Source organism: Rousettus aegyptiacus, unplaced genomic scaffold (genome assembly GCF_014176215.1).
Source record: "Rousettus aegyptiacus isolate mRouAeg1 unplaced genomic scaffold, mRouAeg1.p scaffold_m13_p_8, whole genome shotgun sequence".
In the NCBI taxonomy this organism is placed as follows: domain Eukaryota; kingdom Metazoa; phylum Chordata; class Mammalia; order Chiroptera; family Pteropodidae; genus Rousettus; species Rousettus aegyptiacus.
The window spans coordinates 27,914,539-27,937,317 of NW_023416311.1; the positions used below are offsets into that span (position 1 = coordinate 27,914,539).

Consider the following 22,779-nt stretch of genomic DNA (forward strand, 5'->3'; position numbering starts at 1 on the left):
TCAACCAGTCCCTGACCAAAAAGAAACACAGGTTTCAAAACGTACTGCCAGGGTGTATGCTCATTTATTAGGGCTGACTTTCCATTTCAGCTTCCTGGGAAAGAAAAATTCCTGTGATGTGAACTGTGGAAAGAACAGATGTTACCACAGATGTTGCCTGGCTTGGGGCAGAGCCAGGGAAATCAATACTAGAAAAGTGAAAGAACAGTAAAATATTTCTTGGTTTTCCTTCACTCAAAATCAATTTCCTTAATTCTACCAAACTCCTTAAAAAGCACAAAATAGCCTTAGAAACTTGGAATTGGAGATAAATAATCCAAAAAGTGAGCAAAAGCTCTAATTAGAAACCATCTCTTTCCCTCCTGTTGTCTAGAGGGCAACCTTCTATTTTCTGTTTAGATTCCTTTCGACCCCATGGTGAAAACCCAGCTTTTGGGGAATGGGTACCCCTCCCTCCCCTCCCTCCCTGTTCAGTTAGGATTTCCCATGCCCACTCAGCCCAGCCTAGATTCTCTACCTGCTTCTTTTTCTAGTCTCCAATTATTTTCCCCAAAGCTCTTCCACACATCGAATTCCCTTTGTATGGGCCATCCCCCACTAGTTACGTCCTACATCTCCCTTTGCACATGCCCAAGGCTTCCTAAAACACACCTGTGTACTGGAAGCTGCTGGGCAGGTGCATGTGTTCTGAGGTGCGGTCTGCACTACCAGCTCAAGGAAATGAAGGTCAGGAGCCCTGTGATGCGAGGCAGCCCCAGAACCAAAGCCACTTCCCTCAATGAGTCTGGGAACAGACCCGTGTAACAGGCCCCATCCTGACCGCCTCATTTCACAGCCTTCCCTCTAGCTTTAACATTGTACAAGTCCGAACAAAAGCTAAAGTTTTTCTGTTTTTTACTAAATATTCCTTTCATAGAAACTAGCCCCAAACTCATCACCAATCCAACTGTGTGAGAATAGGCATCAAGACTAGAAGTTTATACATTTCCCCCATTTTAGTAGGAATATTAATGAACTCTGCTTGGCAGTGCCCTCCAGTGTCCGGGAGATGGTCCTGTCTCACAGGCTCCAAGTCCTGACGACAGGCAGGACTCTGAGCAGTTAGGATGGCTTCCCACTTGCTTCTATCCAGTGAGGCCTTGAGAAAGAAAGTGAATTGAAACAGCACCCTTTCCCCTCGGGTTATGTTGAGGATTTTCTGAGGCCTTGGGGCCAACCCTGTCATCGTCCCATGATGAAGCTGGGCTCCTCCTCCTCCTCCTCCTCCTCTGTTCCGGACGTCTCCTCAGAGCTACTGGATGGCTGCTCCTGGGACTGACTGGATCCTGTAAGCACACACCATTCAGATTAGAGACAAACGAGTTCACTCAGAGAATCAACGGGTGCTTTAGAAAAGGTGGAGCACTGAGGAAACGTTAGAAACTGGTTGTTCCTGGATGGACAGTGAGGAGCCAGAGGAGGTCCTCACATACATTGGTTCCCAATGACACTCCTCGGTATAAAGGATATGTCACAGAAGTGATCTACCATTGATAGTGGGTGGATCTCATCCTTATGAAAAGGTCCAGCAGCAGGCACGAGACCCTGACACCCCATAAATCAAGCCACTGTTTTCATACGGTCTTCACCACCACCCTGGCAGGGCAACGTCCCCGGGCAGCTTTTTAACATTTGACACTGACAACAATGCTGCTGATGTACTGAGCTCTCACACCACAGTCTGCAAAAGGATTTTTAAAAACTGTGTAGCAGAGAGCTCTGCCTACAACAAATATGCCAACTTCCTAGCTCTTCCCACAGACCTAGAAACCTTCTCCCGTCACTCCACGTGCAGCTCTGAATTCCAGTGTTTTCCCTGGCATGACTGCCAGTACCCACAGTGCCTCTGAGCTGGCCAAAAGCAGAACACAAAGACAACTTGTTCCTAACTCCTCCTCCTCCCTCTTCTTGGGAGCAGGGCAGTGGGTGAGAGCTAGAACAAGGTAGAGCCAGAGCCCACAGAGGCAGCACCAGTCCTCCAGCTCACAGTCCACCCCAGGAGGCCACTTGCAGGCTAAGTGGGCTCACTTGGGCCCTTCAAAAGGCCTCCTCCCCACAGATGTGCAGGAACTCCAGCAGCCCCAGAGCCCACAGGCACCCAGAGCGTTGCTCCTGCTATCATCGCAAGGTCAGACAAATAGCTTCGAGGCAGGAGGCCTTGGGGTGCTCAAGGCACAATATAGAGTAAAATTACCTTCACACGCTAGAATGGGACGCTAAAGAACACGATGCCAATGGGTTGAAATCACCTCTAAGACTTAAGTTAATAAATTTAGGATAGTCTTCCTTCTTCTCAACCTCATGCTAAAAAGAATGAGTTTCAAAAGTACGAATGGTGAGCATATTTTAATAGCTAATATTTGTTATACCTAGTATGTGCCAGGCACTGTGCTAAGTCTTTACTGTACTGTTTAACTCTAACATAGTCTATAAGTACTACTACCGCATATCCATTTTGCAGATGAGGAATAAAGCTCAGAGAGGATAAGTAATTTGCTGGTAAGATTAGGACTGAGGATTCAAACCTGGACTATTGGACACTCTATGCCTCTGCATTAAGTCTGACACATACAAAATAAATCTACAATATCTTGTAGTAAGGAAGTGCTAAAAACAAACTAATAAACTAATATTAAAAACCCAAATAAGCAACCCCCCAAACAACGCAACACGCACACACCCCCCACAATGATAGGAGCATGTAAAAGGGACACAAGAGCTAATGAAAGCATTCTCAATGACCAAGCTGGAACAATTTGAGCAACAAAATAAAGTAGGACTGGATTAAACCTAAAGTATAGATATCTGTGAGTCCATACTCATATAAAAAAATAAATAGGGGAGAAGAAATAAATTTCTTGTGCAGAAGAATTTAAAACAATTTACATAGTTACTCCACCCTCATGGAGGGCCTGCATAACCCCCTACTCCTTAAATGTGGCTGCACACAGTGAGTTCTTTCCAAAGAGTACAAGTGTGAGCTGGGGCAGAGTGGGCAGGGGCACGAGAGAGTAAATTTATAGTACAGAATCCTGATAAGCACTGTCTTAGGAAAGCGATCAAGGTCAACATCTATAGTGACAAGTCATCTTGAAGTATACAGCCTTGATGTGATAAGAATGGTATTTTATTTCTGTAATCTTCCTCTCAAAAATAAATAGTTCCAGCCTACTCATGAGAAAAACATCTGATAAATCTCAGTTGCTGGACATTCTATAGAACATCTTACCCTCAAAACTCTCAAGATCATCAAAAACAAGCAAAGTCTGAAAACTGTCACAGATAACAAGAGCCTAAGGGGAAATGATGATTAAACGTAATGTGATATCCTGTATGGGATTCTGGAACAAGAAAAAAGCATTAGGTAAAAACTAAAGAAATGTGAATAAAGTATGGAGTTTAGCTAATACATGTATCAATATTGGCTTATTATTGTGACAAATGAACCATATTAACTTTAGACGTTAATAGGGGAAAGTGGGTATATGGGAATTCTTTACTCTATACCATCTTTGCAATTTTTCTGTAAATCTAAAATCATTCCAAAAGTTTTTATTAAAAAAAAAAAGACACTGTCCTACCCTCATAGAACTGAGATTATGGCTGAAGAGATAAGCATGTTATGAGATTTAGCAGATTCTGTAACCAAACCCTCTGGGTACAAGGTGGATGAAAAAGCTGGATCAGCTAGGTTGGGGTGGGGAGGGAGGTTAGGAAAGGCTTTACAAAGAGAAAATATTCGAAGAGGAAGGTACAGGATGAGCAAATGTTCTCTATCAGATGAAGGTTCAGGTAGCATGAAAAAGAAAAGAGCAGAGAGGCCTGGACATGCCCAGCAAGATGAAAGGGCAGAGGACTTATGACAGGGAGTGGCTAGACCAAACTGGTGGAAAGAAGAGATCAGAAAGGGCCAGACAGGGAGCACCAGGAATGCAGGGGCTGCTGACTAGGTTTTAAGCAGATGATTCTCCTTAAGCCCACAGCCAATGGTGAACAAATCCTGACCTATTACTCATTCCATTTAGCTCTATGGGTGCTGTCACTGCTTGGTGCCTAAGGTCCCTCAACTGTAAAATGGGGATAACACAACTGCCTTTCACAGGGCTGCTGTGATTATGTTACTTAATATCTGTAAAACATGTAGAACTGAGGGAACGTACATAATAAATGTTCAATAAATGGTAGCTATTGTTATTATAAAAATGGAAGAACAAATGACAATCCAGCCTATGTTTTAAAATGAGCTTTGGAGGCTACACATGAGTGGTGGGAATGCAAAGGGATTGAAAGCTGCTACTGCGGTCCTGCCATTTCTGGATCTATATTTTTCTAAGGTTTTTACTAAAGCTTTAGTTTTTACTAAAACCTTAACTTCCTCTGAAGTCATATTCTTATCCATGTGGAGGAATAATTTTTAGAAGCCAGTTCTGGCAAGAATATGGTAAAAGTATACATCATTTATATTTTATTGATGGCAGTAAAAGTTGGTACTACTTCTTTGGAAAGAAACTGGCAATAGATTTCAAGAACCATGAAATTTTTTTATACTCTGTGATCTAATCATTCCCACTACTGTAAATTTATCTTAAGTAAACACTCAGAAAGAAGGGAGACAGGTGCATAATATTCACTAAAGTGAATATTAAGGAGACAAAAACTGGAACCAATCTAATATATAATGAAAAGGAAAGGGTTAAGTATATCACAGCACATCAACTGCTAAATATTATTAGTCACTGGAAAAATTATAAAGGACTGGAAATGTTTATAATGTTAAATAAACAAAATGGAAAACTTCATACAGTAAGATTATAACTACATACAAATGACATGTGCATACAGAGAAAGACTAAAGGAAAATGGCTAGAAAGGTGATCTATTTGAATGATATTTGAGTTTTCCCCATCGCTCTTATATACTACTGTTTCCCCATCGCTCTTATATACTATGTAACATTTTAAAATCCAAGAATCTGAGATTTCATTCACAGATTATAGGAATACTAGGTAAAATGCCATTGAGTGAAGTTGAAAATGATATTAACTTTTATAACCAGATGAATGACCAAACTAGGAAATCCCTTCTTGTACTATGGAATTGCAAGGGCATGGGAAAATATTTGTCATACAGTATTATGTGATAAAATTAGGATAACTATAAATGTGGCATTTATATAAATAGATTTATATAAGGTATATTTAAAACTTGAAATGTCATTAAAATGTTAGTGATTATTTTTAGCAAAGATTATAAATTTATTTTTGACTTAATTTTCTGTATATTCCAAAAATTTCTAAAATAATCATTATTTTCTTTATTCTCAAGATACGAAGGATATGGATAGTTTTCTAACAACATATACAAGAATTTTGGCATTGAAACAAACAGTTCACTCCAAAACATACTGAGTGCCTTCTGAACACCAGATAATCAGTTGAGATTAAGTTTTAATTGGGGGCAATTTTGTCTCCCTTCTCCACTAGGGAACATTTGGCGATGTCTGAAGACATTTTTGCATGTCAGTGACTGAGGGGAGGACAGGCGCTGCTGGTATCCAGTGGGTAGAGGGCAGGATGCTGGTAAACATCCAACAATAAACAGGACATAGCCCCTCACAGGAAAGAATTACTTGGCCCAAAATTCAATAGTGCTGAGGTTGAGAAACTGCTCTCAATGTACCTCGTGACAAATCGTCTTAAGGTCACCCTGTCTTTCTTTGGTAGGCAAGCCTATGTTAGGATAAGTAACACTGGTGTCAGAATACATCATTTTGGGAGTTCAAGGCTTCATAATAATTCAATCTGACTTAATACCATTCCATGGTGTCATTCAGACACAAGTCCCACATTGCATGGCTTCTTCACTGAATATTGGACAAGCATAGGCAGCAAGCTGGGATATTTCCTCTCCGACAAATAGAACGGAACTCCTAGCTGGCTGCTCCTTAGCGCTTTTCATTTTTTTTACTATTTTATTTTTTTATTAGTTTCAAGTAAACAGTACATTGGTTAGACATTTATATAGTTTATATCCTTAGTGCTTTTTAGAAGGGCCAAAAAGTTTGGGTGATATCTCCAGGTCCATCAAGAACCCAGCAGTGCACAGAAGCCACCTTGTGGCACAAAGGAATATCACATTAAATTTTCATTTGTTTCAAGTAAACAGCTAGAAAATCTATTTTCTTTCACAAAATGAAAAATAAGAAAGGAAACTGAGAAGGTGAGGTAAAAGACACAAACCATTTTTATGACAATTATCCCTATATCATTCTTTACCTTGCTCATTTGGTAAGGAGGATATACAACCATGTATAATTATTAATCATTTTTTAATACACACAAGTACTAACTTCATAAGTAAGTGTAAGAGCAGGGCCCATGTACTAAACAATCATTTTCAAATTCGTTTGACTGAGGCCCATAGCCCAGCAGCCCACACAGAAACTATGAGAAAATTTCACAAAATGTTTATTCAGAGTCTGATGCACTGTTATCTTCTAGTCTATTTTACTCGTGTTTGAAAAAACAATGACTGCAACCTCTAAAATGATTTCATGATCCAATGAGTATAAGATCACAACCCTTAGTTTGAAAAAAAGCACTGCACTACTATGGTGTGACTCTATGATGTGACATGACCACAGACATATATCTTTTCGATAGAATTGAAGCTCAGAACAAGGGGAAACCCACTGAGAGGGCACATGGCTGTTTTAAACAAGTTGAAGAATCTGGATGAAATCTACTTGCAAATACTAAAACTTGTTGCATCATCTCAATATTCTTTATAGCCTTAGGCAAATTAACAGGAGGTGATTGAAAACTGAATGATCATACACACCTAATGTCTAAAAGTGGTTAAAAGAGGAAGATTTAAGAAATATCAGTTCTGTGATGCTGTCACTTGTCTCTTTCAATTCTAGAACCAATTACTAAAAAGTTATATATGGTTGCAAAGACCCAATACAAGTTCATTAAGTACAAACTCAGAGCAAACTAACCCCAGATTCTTATTCTGAAAGGATTCCTAGATTTACTGGTGAGGGTCCCTCCCTGAGCCCTGCAAATATGGTATATCCTAATTATAGCTAGGGATTTAGCAGAGTTATCAAATTATAGAATTTTAGATCCAGAAAGAGCTTATCATTTTACAAGCTAAAAAAAAAAAATCTGCTCAAACACAAGAAGCCAGATGCTTGATGTTAGGGTGAGCCAGAATGAGAGCTAAGCCTAGAACTTATACCTACTGTACTTACTCTATGACCTCAAATTACCTCTTAGTTTTATAGGACACCTCTGTGGGCAAGATCAAATGAGAGTGAGTCTGGCTGACTCTTAACTGGAGAATAACTCCACTCAAAGAGTTTTAGTGAACGGGTGAAGAGGTCTGTGTCAGCCTAGATGGAGCTCTCTAGTAGATGATTAAGGGATCTGGCTCTGGCCCGGTATGGCTCAACATTTTTACCTATGACAAAGGACATATGTTTATCAAACCTGTCCATGACAACATCAGAAAGACAGGGTAATATGCTGAATTACAGAATTCAAAAAGATTTTGGAAATCTGAATCAACAGAGCCACTAATACCAAGTTAAAAATGCAAAAAGAGTTAAATGCAAGGTTGTGTTTGGAATTCAGAAGAGCGAATAGAGCTGGGGTCCCCAACCCCTGGGCTGTGGACCGGTACCATTCTGTGGCCTGTTAGGAACTGGGCCACACAGCAGGAGGTGAGTGGCGGGTGAGTGAGTGAAGCTTCATCTGTATTTGCAGCCGCTCCCCAGCACTAGCATCACCACCTCAGCTCCACCTCAGATCAGGCTGCTGAATGCAGCTGAAAAAGAGCATTCAAGGAAAGATAGAGGAAGCACATTTAACCTTGTCTCCCTCCTGAACACAACTATAGAACCTGGATAGAATGCAGGATTCTGAAAAGTAAGCAGATTGGGGGAAAAGATCAGAATTCGAAGTGCCACAGGAACAGGATTGAGTTTCCTGGTTTTTTTCCCTCCACTATCCCCAATGGATTCAGGGTGATCGAATATCCAGAAGGAGAGACTGGGCACAGATGGGCAAAGCAGAGCTCCAAGAGAAACCCTTTGGTCCTGAAAGGGGACTCCTAATGCTCACAGTGAGGGAAGTTCTTGTGTTTCTTCTCTTTTCTCCATTTTCTCAAACCCTAGCTCTCAGGCAATCCCACTTGGGTTATGGTAACAATAGTGACTACAGTAGCAAAAGGAGTCTGCAGGCACAAAATCTTTCTCTCTGATCAAAAGAGCTACAGTTTTAAGATGGGTGCACAAGCCCTTGTTGCTCTGTCTCTGGCCTCCCACTGCTCGGCCCTGGATGCAGATGCAGTCGCATCAGTATGTGGCAGAGTGAGTGAGTAAAGTCCCAGCTTTCTGGCTGGAGGTCTGAAAAGGGAAGACCAGAAACTATAGGGGAGATCAAGGAATGGGAAGCAATTAGAAGAGACACCACAGAGTTGTTTATAAACTCCTGGGCTCACCCTGACAGTACATGCATGGATCTGGCCCTAATCATCATACCAAACACTCTGAGGACCAAACTCATAGAACTACACCCTGACTGGCCACTGGTTGTCACAGGCAAGACACTTCTGGAAAGCATAGCAAAAGCTTTGAAAACTGAACTGACATCGGAGCCATAACTCACAGAAGGCTGGTTAGAACCTGTGTTCTGAACACAGCCAGGTTGACTACCTGCTAAAACAAATATCAACAAGACTGGAGCCTCATGATATAATATTCAAAATGTCTATGAAGAATCAGGAAAATCTCAACTTGCATGGGGAAAGACAATCAAAAAACACCAATGCTGAGATGACCCAGATGTTGGAATTATCAAATACTTTAAAGCAGCTATTTAAAAATTTTCCAGGGAGTAAGAGTGAACACTCTTGAAACAAGTGGATAGAAAACTGAGGCAAAGAAACAAAGTATAAAGAATCAAATGGAGTCTATGGCCATGCCACCCTGAACATGCCCAATCTCATTTGATCTTGGAAGCTAAGCAGGGTTAGGCCTGCTTAGTACTTGGATGGGAGACCACCTCGGAATACCAGGTGCCGTAGGCATAAGAAAAATAAATAAATAAAAATAAAGAATCAAATGGAAATTTTAGAACTTTCCTGAAAAACACAATAATTGAGATAAAAAAATTCACTGGATAAGATCAATAGCAGAATGGAGATGACATAGGAAAGACAGTTTGAAGTAGATCAAAAGAAATCAGCCAATACAAACAAGATACAAAAAACAAAACAAAACAAAACCAAAAAGCAACAAAAACCGTCTCAAATTTGACAAAAGACATATGCCTACAGATTTTAGTAGCTCAGTGAACTCCAAACAGGATAACCCAAGGAAATCATGTGCAGACATATTATAATCAAATTGCTGACATCTAAAGAGAAATCTTGAAAGCAGCCAGAGAAAAACAATGATAGAACAATTTGAACGACTATAGATTTTTCATCAGAAACCATGGGGGCCGGAGGAAGTGAACAGAATTTCTAAAGTGTTTACAGGAAAAAAATAAAATGCCAACTCAGAATTCTGTATCTAGTGAGAATATCCTTCAGGAAAAAAGGTGAAATAAAGATAGCTTCATATGAAGAAAAGCTAAGAAAATTCATAGCCAGCAGACCTGTTCTAACTGAATGACTAAAGGAAGTTCTTCAGACATAAGAAAAATGATACCAGAGGGAAGCCTGGAATATTAGGAACAATGGAAGAGCAACAGAAACAGTAACTATTCCAGACTATTCTCCTCTTGAGAGTTTTAAAACATATTTGATGATTTGAAACAAAAATAACAGCATTATATGATAGGGTTTTCAATGTATGTAGATGCAATACAGAAGGCAACTACAATAGGAATGGTAAAGGAAGCTATGTGGTGACAAGTTTCTATATTTCAAGTGAAATGATGATTCTAACTAGACTATGAAAGTATGTGTGTACCTAGTAATCTCTAGAGAAGCGATTAAAAAGCTACAAAAAAGGGATATATAGTTGACCTTTAAACAACATGGGTTTGAACTGCACAGGTCCACTTATATATGGATTTTTTTTTCCAGTAAGTATACCTGGGTTTCCACATCTGCGGATTCAATTAACTGTGAATCAGAAACAGTACTTCTGATACATGGTTGGGAATCCACACATGTGGAGGGCTAACTTAAGTTATATATTCTCAGATTTTTGACTGCAGAAGCGGTGCCAGTGCTCCTAACCTCCATGTTGTTGAAGGGTCAACTGTACTTAAAAACAAAATGGATAAATTAAAATGGAATAAAAATGTTCAAATAATCCAAAAGAAGATAGGAAAGGGGAAACAGAAACAAACAAACAAACAAAAAACAGAACAAAACTCCAAATAAAATGGTAGTCCTAAACTCCAAACATGTCAGTAAAAACAAAGAGATTCTCAGAATGGATAAAAAACATGACCTAAATATTTGATGCCAACAGAAAACATACTTCAAATATAGGTAGACTGAAAGGGCTAGAAGCACTTTCAGAATAGGAGAGTAAAGACCTCTAAAAATCTGCTCCTGAATGAAAAGCATCAAGAACACTGACAATAATAATCAAAATCAACTTTTCCAGAATTCTGGAAATGTTCCCTGGATTGTTCAAGAAAAATGGCTGAATCTTGGTAAGAACAGCAAGCTTTGTGGTGTTTTAACTTACTTTATTCCCTACCCTCTCTCTCTAGATCTAAGCTAGCCTCCAAAACCAACAACCTCATAATCACATAGCTGTGAAAACTAGCAGCCTAGCAGCCACTAGAGGAGCTCCTCAGAAGTTTCATACACAGAGCTGTGTCTTTATTTGACCTGTCTGGCAGCTTAGAAAGTTCCACTCACAGGGCTTGTCTTTATTCAACTGGACTCAGTACAAAGTCTTTTCCCCAGGGTGCTTCTCAGAACCAAACAGTGGCAACTGTTTAACATCACAGAAGCCATTCATGAAATTGACCAAAAGCTTAAGAGGAAAAGGTGGGAATCTAGAAGCAGAGCTGTGCACATGTCTAAGGCAGACCAGTGATGGCCCTAAATCTCACCTATGGCTGACCTTGAGGTTCTGTGCAAAGAAGAAATGAAGGCTAAAGCAAAATTGTAAACTGCCTGCCAGAATGTTGAAACCGTGCTCTAAGGCACATAGAGAAACTAACTCCTTTGGCAAAGACTGGAAGACTTACTGGCATTTAAGGATATCTCTATTCATCAAGTGGACACTAAGCTAACCAAGCAGAGACTTTGGTGGTCACACAATAAATACAGGCTTTACAGAATTAGTTCAGAAGAGTCACTAAACACATAAATAGTAACGATGACAGCAAGCAACAGAGTCTGGGGAAGGAGAGGGAAGGAGATCTATTTCCCAATACAATGGTATATTGGGTCTAAGTTACAGTATCTTCTTCAGCAAAACATAAGACTAACTCCAAGCCTCCAGCCATTGGACCAAGTAGTTCCATGTTCTTCTATGTGAACGTGCTTATGGAGGGTAGAGCAGGGAAAGTAATGAGGCAGTTTATTTGAGGGATAAGATCCTAGCAATCACATTTGGCACTGTAATTTCTTCTAGGAAATGATGGGAAATAATAAAAAATCATACCATATATAGAGTCTTGCACAGCACATTTACAACTCATAAGGAAATCGGTCCTCAGTATGTCAGTCAAAGTCAGATTTTCTCTTAAAACCAAACATTACAACTGTCCAACCAGGAATCATGCCTAGTCAATCAGGGAACAGCCACGGATTTAGTAATGTAATGGAGAGTTGCCAATTTTTGGTCTCTTAGTACCCTTGGTCCTTCCTATCTGGGGCCCGTCTCCCTGATTCTCAGACCGAGGGCTTCCAGGGTAGTGGCTAGTACCTTTGGCCTTGTGATAGGTTCAGAGGCGGTCAACACTGGGGGATGCTGACACATTACTCACCCCTTATTCTTCCTTGTTAACGCAATCCCAACTCTGTCTAGGTGGCAATGTGCCAAGCTCCCAGGGATGAATCACAATAGGTTAAAGATAGTCATGACAATTTTGTTTTCTATTCATCTAGCATGACAGCAAAGGATGGCAGTGTCCTAGTATTGACCAGTGGAACATAAGGTAACATCTGCGAATTTCTGGGGGATGTTTGACTCTTCAGTTACAAAAAGACCAGACAAGTACCACTTCTTTCCCCTCTTCTTCCTGCTTTAACATAGGTATGATACCAGGAGCTGCAGAAACCATATCATGCCCACAGGATAAAAGCCATGAGAACTGTACGTAAAAAGGCCTTACAGAACTGACACTACTGAACTGCTTAACATAACAGGCTGCCACCTATCACCAGATTTTTTGTTATGTGAGAAGATTAAACTCCTCTTTGTTTAAGTACTGCTAGCTGAGTTTTCTGTTTCTTATAGCCAAAAGCATTTTTAACTGGCTTGCCAAGTGACTCAACCAAACACTTTTGCTAGGGACATTCTCCCAGTCTTTCCTACTGGATAAGAATGAGGAAGGGTACAGCCCCAAGAACCTTACAACCACAGGGAGGGCATAAGCCTGCCTGAGGACAGGGAGCTAGGGAACAGAAGAAGACAATGAAGTCAACAACAACATTAAGCTCCTTTACTGGCCATGCCCGAAGGAAGGTCTGCCCTGAACTTAAGGTGAGCCAGTATCTTTCTTTCTTGCTTGCCCCAGTTTGGCTTTCTGACATCTGCAAGTAAATGAGTCCTAACTAATAGAAAGAAGCCCTCATTTCTTCACTGGCTGGCCAACCATCTCCAAACTCTAAATCTCATTCTTGACAGGTCAGCTTCTGTGATCGGCACTGAAAAAGATCACAACCAAGAAAAGTGGGTACCACTTACCTTCTTTTTGTTTCTTCTGTTCAAGTTTCATCTTCTTTGCCAATAATTTCTTCTCTTTTAACTTCTGGCTACAAATGTAATATATTAACTTTTTAGCTACCTTATTGTATATTTTAGAAAATAAATATCTATGTGTAAGATCTTTAAAGACTTTATAATTACAAACACTACAATAATAAAATGAGATTCTTACAATTCTGCTACTGCAACATCATTATCAAGCTGCTTTATGAATCAAAATAAAATCCTGAAGTGATTAAAGCAACCTAAGAAATACTGGAGATGCTTTTTCATTCCAAGATATTTAGGGACTATTTTTAGAATTCTGCTCAGCTCTCTAAAAGCTGGGAGTATAAATGAGAAAAGGATTCTATGGAAAGTAACCTCATAGAGTGGTCTGATCACAAATTCTTAACTGGGAGTTTATCATGGTGGGTAGTCACACCCAGGCATATAACTTCTTCAGTTAAAGGTTTACTTTTGCTTTAGACAAGCCCTGTCTATTGTTTCTGTGCATCTAGGTTAACATACCTTTGAAGTGCCTCTTTTCAGAAGTAACCATCCTCAAGAGAGCACATAATTTTAACTATCCTATAATCCAGCTGCCTTGCTTTCTCCCACCTTCATGTAATCAAGGTTCTTTACTTCCCTCCTTAATTTCAAATCCAGAAAAAAAGAAGCTGCAAATTGCCATTCTGGGGGAGTATTTAGAATCTTGCTTCCTGGCAATTGCCATCAGTTTGGCTCAAATAAATTCTTATATAAAAATTCTCTACAGGTCTGGCTGTTTTTTTACACCAAAAGAGCATCTATTAAAACACACACACACACACACACACGCAGCCTGTATACTTGTGTATTCATTTAGGTAAGTCGCAGACCCTAATTTAAGGAAGAAGCTAAACAAAAAATTTGCTTGCAGTACCTAGTTAAACTGAGGCAGGATAGTTAGCCTAGGGAAGTTATTCCTCCCCTCCAGGATGTGGTTCTGGAATTTTTCCTCAGTACTGTACTCAATCCTCTCCCTGTGGCTCTGGAACGTCTCCCTTGTCCCTTACTCAGCGCTCTCGTTTTGATTTCAGGCATGAGACTCTAGCATGAGAAACAAGCCAAGGCCAGGAGACTGATGGCCTTGGGTATCTTTTCTCCTCCAGGTGGTATGAGAGACAAACCAATTAAATAAGACAGATGGATAGTCTTGGGACAACCCCACCCCTAAGAAAACAGAAGCCTGTAATTCCAGGGCAGACTTCCTCTCTGAGCTTCCTGCATTTTACTTGTGTGTACTTTTGCCTTAAGAAAACTTGTGCTTTCCAGTTTGCTGTTTGTCATGTCCTTGAATTCTTTCTCACAGCATAAAACAAGAACCTAATCACCAGAGCTCCAGAGTTAGGGTCCCTCTTTGGACTCCCACCCTGTCAAGCTGTCTGGCGTCAAAAGCAGATCTTAAAATACAGATGTGAAGAAGACACAGAAATCCATGCAATCACCACAAAGTGCTGACTTCCAAGCTCTAGAGAATTTGTATTGAGCAATGGGAAAGGAACAATAAATGACTTGATCTCTCCCCAGGTATTGGAAGTAAAACTAGGTACTGGATTGCTCCACAGTGGGTTGTAACACCCAAGACCTCAACAGGTTATACAGGTGAACTTATGACTACAGGGACTCATTTACCAACCATCTACTTTCCCATTTCCTGCCCTTAAGTTATGGGATGCCACAAAGCCCTTACCGCTTTTTTCGACGCTTTGCAGTCTGCTCCTCTGCAGCAATTTTATTCCTTTCCAGTCTTTTCTGAAACTCTACATCCAATTTTTGCTGCAAAAAACCACACATCATTTAGACACACTCTGGGCTGGGTATGACAGCTCTAGAATTCACACCAGTTGGGAGTGCTACAGGCACATCTGCATCACACCTGTGATTGCCCCACAGGTGGGGCAGGAATCAGTATATGGCTCTCTGAAGGCAAAGTAAGTCTTCCAGTTCATTAAGATACCAAAAAAAATGTTAAGAGAAAGTATGAGAGGGAGCACACTGTATTCCTGGAGGGCAGGGGCAGCAGTATCAGCTGTTTAGCCAGGGCCTTAGTATGATATTGTGACTTAATAATAAAAAAAATTTGATCTTCACCTACTGTTCCTGGCACATAGCTTCTAAAACTCATAAATTTCCTATATCAGAGCCACTGGGATACCCTTTATTGTATTTTGTTCCTAGAGCTTGAGATAAAAGTGCAGTAGGTGTCTTTTGTTATCCTTAACAAGCCCCTTTTAACCATAAGAGCTTATGTTAATGGTAGCTTTTAGAAAGCTCTAAGGGAGAACTGATTGCCAGGGGACTTTCAGCCCCACCTCCTGACTTCCAGGGAGGAGAGGGGCTGGTGGTTGATTCAATCACCAAAGAGCAATGATTTAATCAATCATGCCCACATAACGAAGCCTCCAAAATTCTGAAACGATGGAGTTTGGAAAGCCACTAGGTTGGTGAACATGTGAAGGTGCAGGGAGAGGGCATGGAAGCTCCTCACCCGTTCTTCCATCTTGTTGTGAGAGACCCCTGCAGTCCTAGCAGGATGCCTGGTGCTTGAAGCAACAAGGTCATCGGAAGTGGGTGGGGACTTGCACACAAGGACACATTGCAGGGAGGGCGCACATGTCTTACCTATTCTGAGACTTCTTGCTCTAGGGACAAGGGTAAGAAAAGAGAGGAAATAGCTGATAACACGGTGGTGGCCTTGAGGCTGAGTTTGGGAGTTGGCTGTGGTTTGTAATTACTAACCTTATAGTAACTAATAATAATAGCTTTGTGAGAGAGAGAATAAAAGCCATGGAGACGGAGGTGGGGATGCCAGCATTGCCATTCATCCCCTCTCCCTTATCCATGTTAGTTAATGCATTTCCAGACTCCTACTCTTCTTCCTGACCGTCTCTGCAACACATCTGGCTGTTCTGAGTTATATCCTTTTGTAACATACTGGAAACCTAGTAAATAAGATGTTTTCCTGAGTTCTGTGAGCTTCTCTAAGCAAATTAAAACTCAAGGAAGAGGTCGTGGGAAACCTCTAATTTACAGCCAGTTGGTCAGAAGCACAGATGACAATTTGGACTCATGACTGGCCTTTTAATGGAGGAAGGAGGCAGTCTTGTGGGACTAAGCCCTTAATCAGCAGGACCTGAGGCTAATTCCAGATAGTAGCAGAATTAAGTTAAACTGTAGGACACTTAGCTGGTGTCATAAAATTTCTTGGTGTGGGAAAATCCCCACATATTTGGTGATCAGACATGTCAGAAGTGTAGTAGAGTATTGAGAGGAGACAGGAGTGTTCTTGGTTTACAGTGACAGGAACTCATCAGATAGAATGGCTTCTGACTGGAACTGTGGAATTTTCAAGTCCAAACTTAATATAGTTTATCATGACTGATTCTAAAGCGGCTTAACACATACTGCCATTGCCTGCTGCTACACACATACATGCGTGTGCACGCGCGCAAGCGTATACAGGTATATGCGAGTGTACACATCCATACCTACCCACCCATCTCTTGTATTCTTCCTAGCAGCTCCCAGTTTCTAAACCTGTTTCATCTTTGAAATGGGCAAAATAACAATTCCTCTCTCCCAGAGTCTTTAGGAAGAATAACGAAATTGATAACCTACAGGGAAGCATTTATAAACTACAAAGACATCTACTGATAAAAAGAGTCATCTCTATTTCTTTTCATCAGAGCCATAAAGGTCAATGGGGAAAAAAACGAGCCAAGCAGAGAAGAGGTGGCAACACCTTTGCTGGTCTGTACTGCCATGTTTGTGTGGATCTGCTTCGAGTGATGAAGGAACTCCCTGAGAGAAGAAATTATGAAATAAAACAGAAGGGTCTCCTTCCAAAAAGAAAATCAGCTTTAATTAGAGGACAACTGAAAGCAAATGACTTAAAAAACTAAAAGCACTGGGTTTGATCAGAAGTTGAGCTATAAATGTCTTTTTCTGTGCTACTGAAGCAGCTGCATTTATCAAGTGAACTAAACAGAGCCCTCACTGGCTGCTGCAAGGATGCAAGTCAGGTTTGCTGTCAGGTCACTGTGAAAGGTGAGGATTCTCTTGTCTCTCTTTTCTTTTAACCTCAGAGCCTGTCTTTCACAATATGAAATAACAACTTTTGTGTCTGCATGGTTTCAAGGCTCATAAAAAATTTCCTGTATTTTTCTCCAGGTCTTTAATCAATACATAAAAACTTCATACTAACTGATGGTATTTGAGACAACAGCCTGCTCTACTTCTTTCCTCCCCTCCAAAGTAATTTGAAAATAGTGTTTCCAATAGTTTCTATATACAGAGTTTGTTTATTCCTGATAATGGCAACCTCATCACAGTGACTTGGTATAGCTGTGTGACAAACCATCTAAACCTTCCCACTAGAATTAAGAATGTTCCAACCAGGGGATGGCAGTAGCTGGAGAACCACCAACATCTGGGGGCAAAGAAAGGCTGCAGGACAAGCAAAACCAGATGAAAACCACCACAACGATGATTCCAAAATTATAAAGCTATTTGGTGTATATACCCACCACTTAGATACTACAATTGACATTTTGTTACTTGCTTTATCACGTATCTACCTGCCTATTTTTCTATCCATCAATCTATCTTATTTTTTGATGCATTTCAAAGTAAGCTGCAGTCAAGACATTTTACTTCTAAAGATTTAAGCATACATATCATTAACTAAATTTTAACATTTGTTTAGTTTTTTTTTTTTCATTTAAGGTAATATTTGCATTCAACAATATGCCCAAATCTTGAGTGTACAATTTGATCATTCCAGGAAGTTCCCTTATACCACTTCCCAGTCAACCCCTTATCCAACTCTCAAAGGCAACCACTGTTCTGATTGTTCTTCCGCACAGACTGGTTTTTTCCCCACGTAGTTTCCATATAAATGGAATTATACAATATGGGCTCTTTTTGCAAGACTTCTTTCACTCAGCATAATGTTTTTAAGAATCATTCATGTTGCATGTACCAGTAGTCTGTTTCTTTTTATTGCTAAGTATTATTCTATATTTATGAATGTTGTTTAATTTTTAAAAGTATTTTATTTCCTTTACGTAGGAAGAATTCCACAGAGTTTGATTTTTTAGAATCAAATTATTGGAAAATCAATAAATTCTTTCATGAAAAGCAGACAAATATCATTTTAAAGTATCTGACTCTCAAAAATTACAAATGTAGTCCATGAAACAATAGGAAATATGGTCAGACTGAGGAAAATACCTTTCCAGTGGACACTGCAAGATTAAGAACAAAGGCACTCTCTCATACACAGGGTTAGGAGAAATCAGATTTGGAAAAGCCCAAAGAACTAGCCAAATAATAATCGATTTTTATTAATAGTAAGGTGAGCAAATATAGGAGCACTATACAAAAGTCAGTATTTTTTTTCTGCTTCTCATTAATAGCAAAAAATAAAAAGGACCACCTAGCACCACTGTAATCAAAAGTTAAAATATCTTAGAACAAATGTGGTGAGATACATGCAAAATCTCCACAAATCATCATTGAAAGGTATGAAAAGATTCAAACAAATTAAAAAAAGAAAGTTTCTAAGAAGGATTGACTAAATACTAAAATGTCCATTCTTATTTGAGTTACAGGTTTGACTCAATTCTGGTAAAAAAATCCAACAAGATTTTGGTGTGGATTAAATAAATCAAAAATTTAATTTAAAAAATAAAACAAGTGATATGTCCAAAAGGGTATTTTTAAATAGGAGAGAGATTTCTGGCTCTTCCAGTCAAGTAACAGTTCTTACAGTATAATTTCTAAAGCAATTCTCAATTCTTAAAAAATATTGGCTAATAACAACGCCAGCCTTCAAGCTAGAAAACTCAAAGACACAGACACATGAAAACAATTAAACAAAACAAACACAAAGATAACTAGAATTATAGGCATTTGGCCAAAAAAGAATGAATAGAGAAATAATAAGTGGTGTGAGAAATCCATTTCATGGCAAATGGCCTGGAGGGGACAGGAGACTGCTGTGCCCTTCTACAGACATGAAGTCTCCCTACCCTCATTCATCTCCTAGTATAATTATCTTGCTGTGCTGAGTCTGACCTAGGAGTAACCTGGACTCTACTTGATATGTTTCCAGTGCTAACTTTAAAAGCAACAACGAGGTATATCTACTCTTCTTAACATGCTTTTTTCTAAAAGTTGTAAATGCACACTGCCTGAACCCAAGGGCTCAGCCAGCCTCCTTGCTCACTGACCTTCTCAGCCATGGCATCCATGTAGTCCTGTCGTTGGTACTCTCTGCGGCGCAGATGCCTGTATACATGGAACTCTCCACTTCCAGCCCCTGCGCTTGAACCTATAGCCAGGACAGTTCAGAATTCTTGATGAACTCCAGTTGTTAACACAGGCTATCCTTAATCAAAAATGACCAAAGAAAGAAACTGAGGTAATGGAAGGGACCATACCTTTCCTATTACCCACTATACCCCAGAATCTAGCATAGTGCCTAGCACAATGTAGGCACTATTAAATATTTGTTGCATGAATGTTGGATGTGAAGTCACTAAAAATTCTACTCAGTGACTGGAACCTAGAAGAAAGCCTATGACCCTTCCCTCTTAAAAGATGATTTCATATCTGATATGCTAAATTTCTACTGAGCTGAAAAGATGCCCATGATATGTTAAGTGGAAAAAGTTGATTACCAAATAGTATATGTAGAACGATCATATTTTTGTAAAAACATTTTTGCTTGTGCATGACTTGTTTTGACTATAAAGAGGTTTGGAGGCTATATCACAATGTTACAAGTGAAATGATGAAATTATAGGTGGTCCAAACATTTTTATACCTGTATTATTTATTTTTCTTTATAATTAATATATGTTAATTTACAACCCAAAATAATAAAACTATTTCCATTTAGAAAAAAATGTGAGGCATTATTAAAAACACAGAAGAAAATTCTCTAAAGCCAAACCACAAGCTCTTCGTTGTGAGAGAATATTGGACAAGTGAACAATTTTTTTCCTACTGGAGATCTAATTAATATATACTAACTGCAGGGTCTTTATATCTACGCTTCAAAAATTATAGTTACATACACACACACTTTCCCAAAAGACATTACCCATTACATCTCGGACAAATTCTGGGGGAGGTCGAGGTGCCCATTCATTCATTTTTTCTGGAATTGGAACTGCTTTGTCCTGAAATGTTTAAACAGGAAAGCATTTGTAAGTGTAAATCTGGTGACAAAATCCTTTATCTTATAAAGAAAGAACTTTAACTAGACTAGTGAAGTAAAGCTGCTTTGCTCCTTAGAGTCAAAGCTGATTTTATCTTCTTTCCTCTGTCTTAGCTTTACTTCATCCTGTATACTTTGGGGTCTACCACAGCTTACGGCTTTGCCAAGGCTACACCTAACTTTCAAGAGAAGAACTCAGAAACCTAAGTCGTCATCACGGCTGGAAACTCCAACTTTAACGCTACTACACGAGGAGAATCACTCCCTTTCTTGTCAAAGTATGAGACCCTCATATTCAATAGTTTTTATCACCAAGGGGACCGAGGCCTGGACGGGGGAGTGACTTGCCCCAGTGCTTCTCTAACAATAGTGCAGTTTAGAAGAAAATCACCCGTGTGCTAATCCGCGGGTCCTATCTTTCCAGTCTAACGCTTCTGTTCACAAAAAGTTAGACTGGAAAAACTCTTAGAGAACGGAAGCCGCTCCACAGCGCGCTCATCCTGGCTAGGCTCTAAGTGAAGAGCAAAAGGAAGCTGACTCCAGGACAGCCTACTTCTTCCTAAGGACTGGCGCTGGGGTTCGGGTACTGAGTTCCTGAGTTTGCAGGAAGAGGAGGTGGGCCCGCGGGCTCGCAGAGGCACCAGAACAGAAGGGAATAAGGAGGGACGGTCGAGCCCGCGCCTTGTCTCACCGGGTTCTTCATGAGCCGCTCCAGCTTGAGCTTCTGCTCCTCTGCTGCATTCTTGGGAATGACGAGCGCCTGTGGCTCTTTCTTGGGCCTTGGCGGTCGCACGGAGGAGGCAGCTGAGCTCGCCATGACAGCTCTCTGCTTCCTCGGCGCGCACGTATGACGACAGAGCTATGCGCCCGCGACGCAAGCGCAGTCTCCTGGCTGGGCGGGGCTGGGACGGAGTAGCAGCTGGTAGTAGGCTGTTGAACATTAAGGAGGTCGAGGCCGGATCGGTTATTTTGATCAGAGCTGTTGATTCCATTTCCTGTTTCTGGGCAAATCCCGGTCCACGGCCCTGGGTGAGGGGTGCCACTGCATCGCCGAGGGTCCAGCCCTGGCCGACCTCCAGTCAAGTGCGCTTCGTGGCTCCACCTGCAGCCCTGCTTAAGGCTCTCAGCCTCCCTTCCCCGCCTCTGGGCCTTTGTCTTGACAGTTACTTGGGTCTGGTCAATTCTCCTTCCCATTTCTGACAATACATTTAAGACAGCTCAAATAGTCGTGAGCTCCCTGAGGGCTGGGGCCATATCTCTTTTGTTCACCTCGAATTACTCTGCACCTGGCACCCAGCAAATATACCTTAGCTTAGTCAGCTGAGTGAATGAGCCTTTCTTACGGGAAAGAGAAAAGCTGCTTGTCACATCTTGGAGCTGGTCTGGTGCTCAGCTAGGCCTCGATGTTCTCCTGTTGGACATAAACAATTTCCCAGAACACCAACATCACATGAGGTCATTCTGTGACTGTGATGAAGCTAAATATAAGACTACACTGTAATCATGTTTTAACTCATGAGAACAAGAATATCTTTGGAATCAGAAAAAGACTAAACATGTTCCCTGTTCTGGCTAATATGAGTAACTGCTGCTTATTAACAGCATTGGCCTCGATTCATTTCTCCTACTTTAAATATTTAAGACAGCCAATCATAGAATTGTCTCTGCTTCCTGACAGCATCTAATCCAGAGTAGAAGCCCACATACTTACACTCTCTCCCAAATCACTTAACCCAAGCCTAAATCCTATAATATGTCCTCTTTAACACTATCTTGCTGAAGTTAAGTACAGTTTTCCGCCTAGAAAGAGATAATAAATCCAAATTGTTCAGGTGCTGGTATGCTCTTGGTAGACTTCATAATTATTTCTTGTTTATCATTTGTGCCCTCCAGGAGTAGGAGTTCTGTCTTGTTCACTGCTGCATTTCCAGTGTGGGGGGCAAGGCCTGGCTCACAGCAAGGCACTCAAACTTTCGCTGGATGACCGTGGGATCTTGAAATCAGCTACCTCAGAAACTACTGCTGCTGCTGCCTTTTTAGCCTATTCTGCCCAGGACAGCTCTCCCACTGAGTGTCGAGAGGTTGGACAGGTGACCCCTGTGACAGGGTGCTGTGTTAGCACTCTCGGGCCATTCTTGCCACCTGATAGCAGGTGGTTTTCCAGGGGCCAAGAGTGATGAATTAGAGAAAGTCCTTGCGTGGCCCAGGTCTGTGACGGGAACCTAGGAAGGGCTTGGCCTGGGTGTGGTCAGGGACACTAGACCCTACATCACACACTCCAACCACCCAGGCACTTTAATTTTCCCCAAACATGCCACAAGTAAAAGACTTTACCTGGAGAGTTGTTTCCTCCCTGGAGAACTCCCACATACCCTTCTTAGCTTGGCTTATGTGCTACCAGCTCCATGAAACCTTCTCTGACTGCCGCCAGCCCTCTCTTCCAGACAGACAGTTGCTTCCTTCTTGGTGCTCCCTGTGCTCTGGGTCCCAATGGCTGGTGTGTGGTAGTTACCACAGCATGTCCTCACCATTCTGTCTACCCACAAATCTGGGAGGAGGACTGAGCCAGAATACCGCT

General features: G+C 40.8%; 1 protein-coding gene and 1 pseudogene across 1 annotated transcript; one reads left to right on the forward strand and one right to left on the reverse strand.

Moving 5' to 3' along the window:
• Positions 1-45: 45 nt before the first annotated feature.
• On the reverse strand, positions 46-21,037 carry PRKRIP1 (PRKR interacting protein 1). Its single transcript, XM_016146531.2, has 6 exons — positions 20,893-21,037; positions 20,085-20,163; positions 19,210-19,310; positions 14,667-14,752; positions 12,932-12,999; positions 46-1,325 (listed from the first exon to the last, which is right to left on the reverse strand). The coding sequence occupies exons 1-6, from the start codon at positions 21,016-21,018 to the stop codon at positions 1,222-1,224; spliced, it is 564 nt and encodes a 187-aa protein (XP_016002017.1). The 5' UTR covers positions 21,019-21,037; the 3' UTR covers positions 46-1,221.
• On the forward strand, positions 9,014-9,132 carry LOC118607422 (annotated as a pseudogene).
• Positions 21,038-22,779: the final 1,742 nt, after the last annotated feature.

Excerpts from the sequence above, each read along its gene's own strand:
- PRKRIP1 (XM_016146531.2), bottom strand. The coding sequence starts at position 21,018 with ATGGCGAGCTCAGCTGCCTCCTCCGTGCGACCGCCAAGGCCCAAGAAA. Across the intron at positions 20,164-20,892 it reads AGCGGCTCATGAAGAACCCG|GACAAAGCAGTTCCAATTCC; the intron begins GTGAGACAAGGC and ends TAAACATTTCAG. Across the intron at positions 13,000-14,666 it reads GCAAAGCGTCGAAAAAAGCG|CCAGAAGTTAAAAGAGAAGA; the intron begins GTAAGGGCTTTG and ends TTACATTTGTAG.